Source organism: Lampris incognitus, chromosome 17 (genome assembly GCF_029633865.1).
Source record: "Lampris incognitus isolate fLamInc1 chromosome 17, fLamInc1.hap2, whole genome shotgun sequence".
Lineage (NCBI taxonomy): Eukaryota > Metazoa > Chordata > Actinopteri > Lampriformes > Lampridae > Lampris > Lampris incognitus.
Window position 1 is genome coordinate 14,422,321 of NC_079227.1, and position 13,141 is coordinate 14,435,461.

General features: G+C 43.5%; 1 protein-coding gene across 1 annotated transcript; it reads right to left on the bottom strand.

Moving 5' to 3' along the window:
- Window positions 1–7,762, bottom strand: bbs1 (Bardet-Biedl syndrome 1). Its single transcript, XM_056297475.1, has 6 exons — window positions 7,063–7,762; window positions 6,099–6,281; window positions 5,449–5,580; window positions 2,661–2,767; window positions 1,809–1,929; window positions 1–1,131 (listed from the first exon to the last, which is right to left on the bottom strand). The coding sequence occupies exons 1-6, from the start codon at window positions 7,441–7,443 to the stop codon at window positions 301–303; spliced, it is 1,755 nt and encodes a 584-aa protein (XP_056153450.1). The 5' UTR covers window positions 7,444–7,762; the 3' UTR covers window positions 1–300.
- Window positions 7,763–13,141: the final 5,379 nt, after the last annotated feature.

The window sequence follows — 13,141 nt, forward strand, 5'->3', positions numbered from 1 at the left end:
TCACAGAGAAATGTGTTGTCAAAGTGTAATTGTCGACATCCGTAATGATCATCACCTAGCTGTCTGACTGAAAAGTAATGCAATTACTTCCGTTTACTGTCAAGTACTTGACATAGTTGAAAAAACATTTACAGCCACTCTGACACTTCTGGGACTTAGGAAATGGTTTTCTTTTAAAAACCTTCATACGAGAAGATCCTACTAGTCCCACTGAGTTGATTGCATCCAAAATATCAATTTTAACGGTGCTAGATGACATCTCCTTGAAATAAACAGTTGTTCTCCCTGCAAGTGTCTAATTCAGTTGAGGGCCAGGCCCTCACTTACAGGCATGTTGATGTGGGCAGTTAGCAGGGGCGCGCTCCTTCCCTCGCTTAAAACAAACACCTTGATAATGTCAGATATACCCTTGTCGCTTGTGCACTCCACAAACGTTTCAATGGGGTAAATTAGTCCAGGGACCAGCAAGGGTATTTTAAAAAATGGGTTCCTCATGCTGTACAGGTTCTCATCGTACAGAAAGCTGACAGTCAGGTTCATGACGGGTCGGCATGCTGCCGTGTTCTGGACGTTGAGGGTGAGTTTGAAGGACGGGCCCAGGCCCTGGACCACAGCATTCATTTTGAGTGGTTCTGTTAGGCTGGCAGACATGGGTGTTAGGCTCGACTCCAAGGCCTTGACGTAGGCCTTTGCGGACGCCAGACGCATGCGGCTCAGGTCCATCTGGAAGGCCCGGTGCATGACTACTGCGCTCTCACGCTCCCTCATGGTTTGGTCCACATACAGCTTGGTCTTTTTGGGGACATTTAGGCGGATGCTTTGGGCAATGGGGGGACCGGGGGTGCTGTCCCTGTCATCAAATACGGCTGTCCGCTTTAGGATCTTCACAATCAGACCCCCTCCTTTAGTGGTCATGATCAGGGTCCCGTCTTCTCGTCCGTAGCGCCCAAAGCAGATGCTGGTGACCATATCGGGTGTCTTGATTGTGCTGAGGAGGTTCTTGTCTCGGTACAGGTGGACCTCACAGTTGGCTAGGCCCACCAAAACCGCCTGGAATCCCCTGGTGGGGAGGTCCATGGCCGCCATGGCAGTGATAGGGGCTGGAAGCCTGGCTGTCCACAGCTTTTTTCCCTGAGAAGAATACACAGACAATCAGGTCCTTAATCCACATCAGCAACTATCTGACACACTTCTACACATCATTAAAGAGGACACCCTTCTTACCCTACATACACCCTTCTTGTCATTTCAGTCAGATATGACAACCCCCCCCAATATCCACTAACAGCCAGTTGTCCTGTTGAAGTGTCCTTGAGCAAAATGTTGAGCCCCTACCTGGTCGCACATTGTAAGTCATTCTGGATGACAGCCTTGATACTACTACTACTACTACTACTACTTCGGCTGCTCCCACAGTGGATCATCCATTTCCCAAATGCAAATAACTCTATAGGTTGTTTTATTGAACTGTATTTCACTTAAGTAAGGTGCTTTTTTTCCTTTTTGTGATTCGAGATTTTCTGACAGAAAGAAACGTTTTATCCATGACTGTACACAATAGACTATGTTCCACTTGGAGTGGGGGGGGGGTTATTACTCCACCTTACAGTATTAAAAGGTGTTCACCGCATATAGAGAGAATTATAAATAATTTAAGGCAAGTAAGCAAATAGATCAATGAATATAAATGACAGCCATCATGCAATAAACACACTCTAATAACACAATCATAGACAGAAATACATAAAGAGCAAAGGGGGGAGGGGGAGAGGGAGACAGGTAGAGAAAGAGAAAAAAGGATGATTGACCTTCTGTGTGAAGCCTTGCAGGTTCTCTTCAGCACAGCCCACCACCACATTCTTCCAAATCCTAACAAGCCCCACTGGGTGGGAGGAGAGCTCGATACAGTATTTGGGTTTGGAAGATTCTCTGCAAAGAGTGAGGAAGAGGACTTTGTCCAAAAATATCCTACAATCCTTTTGTGTGTGATTTAAGAATTTTCAAAACCTTCAGATAGAAAAACAAGGAGGCCAACCTGAGGAACTGCTTGAGGGAGCACATTAAGCACAGTGTGAACTGAAACACTGAGGCAAATGAAAAAGTAGTGGTGTGAAATCTGAATGGCCATCTTATTAAATAGGCTTTTCTTTTTAAATTTGTCTCAACCACTAAATTTCCCTGTGGGTGTGACAGTGTGTGGGGAAAAAAAAGGCAAAAGTATGAGGGGCTTTCCATAATAAAATATTATGGCAACATCCATCTCAATTTAGCTTTTGAATGCCCGATCCCAAAATGAGAAGAAATGTTCCTTTGTGTATCTTATCTCCAAAAAAATGTGAGAGAATTAAGAATTACTCCTCCAGTTTAATCAGATTTTCCTCAACAATAAATCCACAGGTTTTTGTCTTGGTTGCATTGGCACAGTGACATATCTCTTGAAACATAATCCTTACGTTCTTTAAAGCAGTATGAAATATAGCATGGGTGGTGTTGTAGGAATGGAGCAAGTCCAGAGGTGCAATGGGACAGCATATGGCAAAATGCCATATATGAGAAAACACCTAAAAAAAGTTGTACGAATGTGTCACATTTGTCATATAAATTATGTGAGAACTATACAACACTGACAATCTAATAATGAAGTTAGGCACCTCTCCTACCTGCGCAGGATGTAGATGTTCCCGTTACGACAGGCAACAATGATGCGGAATTCCACATCGAACTGACCGGTCACATCCATCATAGTGGGCACGCTGGGCAGGGACAGCTATAATAACAACAAACCAAAGGAGAAAACACCATGGGAAAATATTACCTCACAGAGTCCCCCTCCCAGTGACCTCACCGACAGTGTAACTGCTGTCAAATATGGCCCTCCAGAAAATCATTTGTTTACAATGCAGCACTGGAAATAGCTGACTGGACTCATTGATTTCTAACCTGCTCACAAGGGTGTCATTTGGTGCTATTTGTCTGAAAACCTTTAAAAGGCCAATTCTTCTCCTTTATTAGCCTGTGTATTAGCCTGTGAGTTTTTTTCTGTAAAATTGATAGTCATTTTAAATTTCATTTGGGGGGGGGGATCCCTAGGGTATGTAAAGAATTCCTACAGAGACCTAAGCCACTCAGAGGAATGGCTTTGCCAAACGTTAGGTTCTATTACAGGCCGCTAATCTTAGAAATCATACAGTACTGGCTTCAATATGATACATTTCACACCCTCCCTGGCTAGCTTTGGAGGCTTTCTCATCTAAACCTGTGTCATTGGCAGCTCTAACATATGCCCCCATCAACTGTGTTAAAAACACGATTCTTGAGAACTCTCTGAGGATTTGGAATCAGTTTAAACATTATTTTGCCTTTCAGGCATTTTCTATCTCTGCTCCTTTAGCCGCAAATTAAGTTTTCCCTCCTTTTCTAACAGAACATTCACTGTATGGTCCAATGTTGGAATAAAGACATTTAAAGCTTTATATATTGATAATACATTTGCTTCTTTCCAGCAGCTTTTAGTTATTTTCTCTGACCAAAAATCTTTTTTTTTTTTAGATATTTACAAATCTGCAGGTTTGTTCACAATATACCCTAATCTTCCCACTGACACGCTCTTAATCTTAATCAGGTCCCTGTCATGAAAGGTATAATATATGAACAATCAAATCCAGTCATTAAAGATAACTGCTTAATTCTATTAAGTCTCTTTGGGGAGGAAGAATTGGGAGAGGAGATCTCAGAGAATATTTGGGAGGATATTTTGAGAAAGTCTGTGAATGTTCTCATTCATCCAGGTCATGGTTATCCAAAGGAGTTGAATCAAGTGCAACTGGACTTGGTATATATCCGTGAAGACGTTTCGCCTCTCATCCAGGAGGCTTCCTCAGTTCGTGCCTTTCTGACTAGACCAAGGTAGTCTGACTGGCTGGGGAGTCTCATCATTCTGAGTCTCGTCACCAGCCAGTCAGACTAGCTTGGTCTAGTCAGAAAGGCACGAACTGAGGAAGCCTCTTGGATGAGAGGCGAAACGTCTTCACGGATATATACCAAGTCCAGTTGCACTTGATTCAACTCCTTTGGATATTTTGAGAAAGGTACACGCCTCATCTGTATGTGCTTGTTCACCGCATTTATTAGACCAAAGTTAGACTTTCAAAAATGTATGATAATGTTAATTCCACATGTGACAGATGTCATCTATTTCCTGTGAACCACATTCATAGTATGTTTTGGTTGTGTTCATCCCTATAAAATCACAGAATTAAGGTGTTTTTTTTTTAAATTCGCTGTCAGAAATAACTGGGATGTAGATTGAATCTAATGCTAACACTGCTATTTGGGATCCTTCAAAAACCATTACCATTCTCTACATACAAGGCAGAGCTTATAGACCTTGGCTAGACATCTGATGATGATAAAATGGAAATCACAAACACACCCTTCTCACACATTATGGATCAAGGATATTTTCAATCATGTACAACTAGAAAAAATCAGAAGTATGTATAATGAAAGGCTCTTTCAAGAAATTTGGATAAATATGGGGCCCTTTCTTCAAGGATGCAGAAAATGTACCTTCCTAGTAATTCATGAATAAAGTCATTCTCAATAATACTTTTAGTCTATAGGGTAATGATGCTATACAACTATATAACTATGTAATGATGTTTAAGACATGTACTTGATCAGTGTATTGACTGCACTAAGACCTGTGAAAACCAACCAACTTCACAATATTTACATTAACTTTACATTATTTTTATTTATTCATTTATTTTTAAACAATTTGTCAATACTTTTTTTCTCTTATTGCAACTTAATAACAAAAATTGTAAATTAAGTGCTTTTATTTTATTGCTGTTGCATGTGTGGAAAATCTAATAAAGTTCACTGACAAAAAAAAAAGGTCACACAAAAGCCCAAAGTTATTTTAACATTTGCATGATCCAGTGTTGTTTCAAGAGTGTGACTGGTGGAGAAAATTACACATACATTTTTGAGATGCATCCTTCATTTAAAAAGAGAAGCTTAGAAATATAACTGTGCAGACCTCATTAATAGAGGGAAAACTGAAAATTAAAACAAGATGTTCAAAAATGCCCCCCCCCCAAAAAAATGCTTTCATGTCCCTTCATCCCTTCAAGCATTTCATGTTGGGATTTAAAGTAGAAAATTATGCTCCTATGAACTAATTGAAAGTCTTACCTCGGTTATTAAAAGATTAATCAGGGACAGGGGTCACAAATCAGTTTTTGCATGAAATCCCATAGGCTTTGAATCCGTTTCATATTCAATATGCAATGATGTGTCTGTGCATTGTCTGTTAAATAAATGAATACATAAAAATAAAAATCTCAGGCCAGACCAGCCATATTATTACTCTTATACTGAGAACCACTTGATTGCTTTTTTGAGTCCTGTTGTGTAGTTTAAGCCATCAGATAGTAAGACTACCTTAGAGAGGATCGTGAAAGCCTCAGGATCCAGTATGTAGATCTCATTACTCTCAGTGCCAATCACTAGACAGCTAACCCCGTCCTCATCAGCTGTGCTCTTTTTCAGCGTTCCAATGCAGGTGATGACGGTCTGTAAGCATGAGACAATGCATTAAATATTGAGTGCATTTATGTGTATGTGTGTGTGTGTGTGTGTGTTGACATTTCTGTGAGAGCACATTAAGAGGACAACAGTAAAAGACTGGTTATACCAGGCAGCACTCAGGTACAAATCTTGTAATTGCCTGAATGTAAAGCAGGATGTAAATGAATGAGGGCAAAGGTGTCAAGCACATCGTCCCCTGGATAAGTGGAACATAAAAAAAAATGTAAAAAAAAATCAGGAAATCCCCCTTCAGTGAATAGCTAGCGATTCACAAAGCTAGTGTAAATATCTGATGGACAAGAAAAAATGCCGCCAATGTGCCGAAGGACAGTGAATTTGTAAATGTTTCAGTCAGTTGTCAATATCTCAATGTTTTTTTCATCACCAATATCTCAATGTTTTTTTTTCTCTTTTGTATTGCTTTGGATATCATGTTCTTTTCTGGTGTAATGACCCAATTACCCCTGGAGGATATGGTCGGTGTTATAGTATCTTCACATTACCTGTCTTCGTATTGGTTGCTGCTTGTGAAGATTCACAAATTCCTCCATATCCCGCTGCTCCAGCGTCAGGAACCTCAAGGACCGGACAGAGAGGGGAACTTCAGCTTTGTCTCGGATGCTCTCCAACATCTCCTTCATAGTCATGGGATCAATCTGATCCTCCCTGACCTGCTGCCACACATCCTGGTGATGGGAGGTTAAGGATGAGAGAGGAAGACCAAATGAGGGACAGAGAGAATGAGAGGGATGAGGGACAGAGAGAATGGAGATGACAGAGAGAGAGAGGACACAGGGAGTCATAGAGAGCAGATAGGATGAAACGGCGGGAATTGGGGAGAAAGGTAAAGAGAGCCAGTTAACAAAGAAAAAAATAAGGATGTAAGGGAAGGCAAAATTGAGAGTCACAGGGGAGGAAGGAGACAGAAAGAGAAAGGAAAGATGAGATACTGTACAATCGCATTTAGTGCCAGGCGATATGGAAAATATCAGGATTGCCACTGGAGATTTTACACAATATTGTATATGCATAAATACCACATCTAAGAGTCAAAGTAAGGTTAATCAGTTTGGTAATGTAAATGATCGTAAAATCTAATTTTCAAATAACAAGCCTAATTTTGTGAGAAATTTTAGGGAATGCATTCTCATTATCATTTATGTAGCCAGTAAAATTGTGTCTCAGGATATGACAATATCCAAATTTCATCCCGATACAATACAGTTGAATGGTGATAAACAATAACATTGAATAATTGCTCAGGCCGTAATCAAAGTTCACAAAAAAAATACAAAAAAAAATCTTGAGGCCTGAAGCTCAGGTTTACATCAGAAAGGACAAAGTCGGTGCACATAAACTGTAACATGCAGATTATCGTAATTGGAAGTAAAGTGGGATTAATCTGAGTTAATTGATCCTCAGGCCCAGTTGCAGCGATACAGTCAGGTCACGTGATAGCCCCCCCACCTGTTCCAAGGCATTGATCTCCAGGCCGGGTAGGGTGAACTTGAAATAGGGCCTAAGGTTTTTATACACATATATGAACGGGCCGGATGCCACAGCGATAGCAGGAATACGAGGCTCGTGTAAATCCATCAGGAAAGACACCAAGCCTGTGGGCAGGTCGAGCAGCGTGTTCTCACTCATCAGAGCCGTGCCGCGGTACACCTTCAGCTTCATGTTGGTCGAACCCGTACCCAGGTCGCCGATCACCAGTGTATTTTCACCATCGCCGTTCAGATCCGCCAGATTCACGCACGATGAGAATGTATACAGATTGGCTACGGGGTCGTAGTGGGCGTCCAACCATTTACTGGAGTCGGGGTTCATTTCGGGGACTGAAGACATCGCTGTACCCGCGGGAGGGGGGGGGGGAAGAAAAACCGCAAAAATTATTTGTTTTCTGATACAGTTTTTGTTACCGCACTTCCGCTTCGTTGTCAAGGAAACCCGGTTGTTGCCGTTGCCGCCGTCGTTGTCAAGACTCGAGAGGAGACCGTATAACGTTGGGACAGCTACTCCCGAAAAGCAGCGAAGTAGCTCCTAGACTTCGGCAAACACGTGTTCCTCTATGATTATATTTCCCCAGCGCAGATATGAACTGCCCGCAAGAAGCGTCCCGCTATCTGTAATCCTGCGAAGTAATCCTCAAATCGGCTTTTCCTCTTTTTCTTTTCCACCCGTCGCCGTCGGATGACGTCATTTTTGCCAGCCGTTATTGACAAGCGTACCCGCGGCAGAAGCGTGTTGACCACGACAGTTTCTTTATTGCAAGAGTTTAGTAAACTAGTTTGACAATACGTAGAGGATGCCAGGGCGCAATATGAATTCGTTCCAAACAATCAAACATGTCGACTGTCGCGCTGCATAGTGTGGATACGTCAGAGGGTGGTCCGCCACACTTGAAATTAACATCATGTCTGTTTACATCGACTAGCTGTTAGTTACCCCAGAAGGTTTGGGTATAGTGACTACACAGTAGATTTTTCATCAGATAAAACAAGTCTTGGCCCGGTTTCATGAGAAAATATAAAGCCTTGACCATTAAGATCATCCACAAGATCATCCAGTCCAAAAAGATTTAACAGCAGTGCTCAGACGTGAGCACTTGAAGGCGTTCTGTTGAAACCAGTGCAAATCAAATTGGCCCTTTTCTTCTTCTTCTTCTTCTTCTTCTTCTTCTTCTTCTTCCTGAGACCGGCCCCTTCCCTTCCACGGTAATAGAGATTCTATATACTGACCTGTACTGCTACCACTCGACCGGAGAGGTGCTACATCTCATCTAAAACCATGTAACTGCTTTTTCTTTCAACGGAGAGCTTTATTGTTTAATATCTTACGTGCTTATTCCAACGTTTTACCTCCGTCTCATTAGCATTACCAAAGCTTTCATAAAAGGCTGCTTCGGGGGCTTTCCCCCCACTCCCTCCAGCCAGGGAGCGCAAAGACCTGCTCCCACACCGGGCCTTTCTGGATCATGTTGCCCATCCCTTCCAGACCATGCCCCCCCCCCCACCTTCAGATATGCTGCTGCTTGCATCAAGAACACTTACGTTAAAAGAAAAATAAATGCCCTTTTCTTCATGGCCCTTAATACTCAGCATTGCTCTCTCTCACATGACCATTGCTGTGTCACAGGAATATTGGATAAAGCTATTGTCATGGCTTTGCTATACTGACTTTTGTAATTCCAGCTGTTACTGATTTATTCTAACGGAGGTGACCTTGCAGTTTACCACTTAAGTCCCTGAAGATTTACACACAAACAAATGTACTTGTCAGTACTTTATCTTGCTGGCCTATTTAAGATGATGCTTAGTCCACAAATATCCAATTCATGAAGGTTTTATGGAAGCTACTTTTCATGGTTCCTGTCGAGCAGGACTTTCCCTGGGAGAAGTGATGAGCTGCATACTGTCTTACATCGTCACTAAATTCACCAAAATGCAGAAGACTACGTCTGGTAGTGGCAAGTTTGAAGAAGATGCAAAGTTGTTTTGGTTAACTTGCAGATGTGGCAGATTAAGTCCATAGGAGACCTTTACTGACAGACACTATAACATCAGTTTATACTAAAACTCAGGTTCAACCATGTGCTTCTCCAGCATTGGTAAGATGCTGACACAACAGCACTGGTGACCGTTTCTTTACCAGTATCGCCATGAGTGTCAGTAAATCAAATAAATACCATGATTTTCAAGACTGTAGCTGAAAGTTTATTCTGCTGTTGCACTCTAAGGCCCTTTGAATGAATGTAGAAATTCTATGACATTCTGTGGCACCTTGACAGCCTCACATGTCATTACCAGCTGACTTAATGAGCTTTTTATTCTGGTAGTTACAATGGGACTTAATGACTGTCTGTCACCTTACTTTGGGAGGGAAACCATTTCTGTTTCACAGTTTTGCCATTAACTCTTAAAACTCTGAACTCACTGTCAGAATAGAATTTCTTGCTACATAAATGTTTGTTTACCTTTCAAGAAGGCAGTTATAAGGATGAATTGACAGTAGTTGTGACCCATTGACCTATTTATTAACCTGCTAATCAAGCCCCGCATAGCTATTATAATTGGTGAATAAAGTCATTCTGATTCTGACTGGGGTTGCACTCCATCTTTTCTCTCCCTTGGTGTAATTTTGTGTGCGAGTGTCGAGAAGGAGAACGAGAGAGCATGAGTGTGTGTGTGTAGCAGGGGGCAAATAGAGATTCAGCGCACTCAAGTCCTTTTGACAACATGACCTACATCAACTAAGCGACCTCTTCAGTCTAAACTGACTGCAGGTATCCCCACCCCTTATAAACAACACAGGGGCCTAACGACTGAAACCATCCACCATTTTTATATGCAAATATGGGTGTGACCACTAATTATAGTTTCAAAGGCCATGTGTGCTATTCACAGAGGATTAGGGATTGTTGAACTCACAGCATTGTGAGATGGCAACAGATGTATAATGACCAAAACCAACAACCAGCCTCATGTGCAAATATGGGTGTGACCATTAACTAGAGTTTCCATGGCCATGTGTACTATCCACAGAGTATTGGGGAATGGTTGCAATCACAGCGTTGTAAAATGACGACAGATGTACTCATAGTCCCCCCCCCCCCTCCTCCCAGTTCAGGGATGGTCGTTCCCTCTTCACATAGAGATGGCCTCTTTGACTCCCCATTCAAACCAGCGTTCCTCCCTATCAAGGATGTGCACATCCTCATCCTTGAAAGAGTGGCCACTGGCCTGTAGATGGGTGTAGGCTGCGGAGTCCTGGCCTCATGTGTTAGCTGTCCTGTGTTGTGCCATCCTCTTGGCCAGCATCTGTTTGGTTTCTCCAATGTACAAGTCACTGCAATCCTCCTGGCACACACTGCTTTATTTGTGCCGGGGGAACCGATCCTTGGGGTGGTCCAACTTCTGGCGCAGCATGTTTTGGGGTTTGAAAGCAACGGGGACGTGGTGTTTTGAAAATACACATCTCAACTGTTCCGACACTCCCGCCACATACTGAATCACCATTGGTTTATGCTTAGCCAGCTGTTGTCCTTCTCCTCCCTTCGATCGGCTGGTGCACTGTTTGGCCGTCTTCCTGGCTTTGAGAAACACCCAGTTAGGATAACTACACTTAACCAGGGCCTGTTTAATGTGGGATTTCTGCTCTTCCCCGGCAGCTGTGTCATAAGGGGTTTATAAGGGGTGGGGATGCCTGCAGTCATTTTAGACTAAAGATGTCACTTAGTTGAGTATGACACGTATCTGTCAATAAATGTTTTATCCAGATGAACTGATTCAAACTTATTTGATTTTCTTACCTGGATTATTGAGCATGCATGAAGACATCAAAACAGAAAGAACAAAACAAAAAAGCACAAACAGTTAACAACACAGTCCATTCAAGCGTCATTTCAGTTCAGTGTTGACAGCTGGTGTCTGTCAGCGAGTGACCAGCACTGATGGGGGTGGGTTAGAAGGTAGGTGGGGGGGCATGACCGTGGGGGGCAGTTTGTTAATGATCCTGACTGCTTGTGGGCAGAAGCTATTTAGCATTCTGCTGGATTTAGCACAGATGCTCCTGTACCTCTCCCCAGACGGCAGGAGGGAAAACAGGCTGTGAGAAGGATGGTGGAGCTCCTTACTGATGCTGGAGGCTCTGCGAACACAACGTTGATGGTAAATCTCCAACAGCAAGGGGACAGGGGCACAAATGACCTTGTTAGCTGTCTTCCCTGCCCTGTTCAGATGGTGTTGTTCGGTCGTGTTGCAGTTACCGAACCAGGAAGTGAGACCGTAGGTTCGAATGCTTTCAGCGGTGCCCCTGTAGAAGGTGGTGGGGGCTGGAATGGGGAGGCTTGTCCTTTTAAGTCTCCAGAGGTTGTGGAGCCGCTGTTTGGCCTTTTTAATGATGGCCAAGGTGCTAATGGTTGAGGTCAGGTCGTCCGCCAGGTGCACTCCTAGGAACTTGATGTTACTGACCCACTCCACAGTGGTGTCATCGATTGTGTGTTTGTGCATTGTTTTTTTGATCCCCACAGCAGCGCCTGTTGAGTTCACATAACCTTTTTTAGTGTTCTTGGCAAAGATATCGAGAGGCAACCTGTTCACTCACTGTCAATCACTCTGAATAACAGCGGCAACTAAAAACGTCAACAAGGTTTTTCTTGACGACTTTTGCACCTGTCAAGAGGACCTTGAGAGAAACCTTACCCCTTATGTTGTCTCTGGGTTTTTTTTTATATCTCATCTCATCTCATCTCATCTCATCTCATCTCATCTCATCTCTTCTCGTCTCATCTCATCTTCAGCCGCTTCTCCGGGGTCGGGTCGCAGTGGCAGCAAGCTAAGTAGGGCACTCCAGACATCCCTCTCCCCAGCAACGCCCTCCAGCTCCTCCTGGGGGATCCCAAGACGTTCCCAGGCCAGATTGGACATTTAGTCCCTCCAACGAGTTCTAGGTCTACCCTGGGGTCTCCTCCCAGTTGGACGTGCTTGGTAAACCTCCAAAGGAAGGCGCCCAGGAGGCATCCTAATCAGATGCCCGAACCACCTCAACTGGTTCCTTTTGACACAAAGGAGCAGCGGCTCTACTCCGAGCTCCTCACCCTATCTCTAAGGCTGAGCCCAGACACCCTATGGAGGAAACTCGTTTCAGCCGCTTGTGTCCACAATCTCACCCTTTCAGTCACTACCCAAAGCTCATGACCATAGGTGAGGGTTGGAACGAAGATTGACTGGTAAATTGAGAGGGGTTTTTTTTGTACTTGATAAATCTGAACTTCAAGCCTTGGGAAAATGGATGTGAGGACTGAAGATGATTGAAATTCTTCTCAATGTACTCTATCATCACTCTGATTTATATTCTTCTCAGCATTGAATCCATCTGTCTTTCAAGGCTGTCACTACAGTACAAGGGAAGCGATGGGTCAAGGATAGTAACACCCCAGAAAAGCGCTATATGTGCCAAGTTGTGCGGTGTTATTTCAAATTTGTTGTATCAATACGACTTTCCAACTGCCAATACTCAGTCCAGGTAGACCTTCTGATGGATCTGCTGATAGCTGGTGTTGATTTATTCCTTTTTAACAGCAGCATAGACTTGGATTCTTCCATCCATCCATTATCCTGCTCTCAGGGTTGCAGGGATGCTGGAGCCTATCCCAGCAGTCATTGGGTGGCAGGCGGGGAGACACCCTGGACAGGCTGCCAGGCCATCACAGGGCCCACACACACACACACACACACACACACACACACACACACACACACACACACACACACACACATTCACACTTAGGGGCAATTTAGTATGGCCAATTCACCTGACCTACATGTCTTTGGACTGTGGGAGGAAACCGGAGCCCCCAGAGGAAACCCACACAGACACGGGGAGAACATGCAAACTCCACACAGAGGACGACCTAGGACGACCCCCAAGGTTGGACTACCCCGGGGCTTGAAACAGGACCTTCTTGTTGGGAGGTGACCGCACTAACCACTGCGCCACCGTGCCGCCTGACTTGGATTCAGAACAACTTTAATAATCACACTCT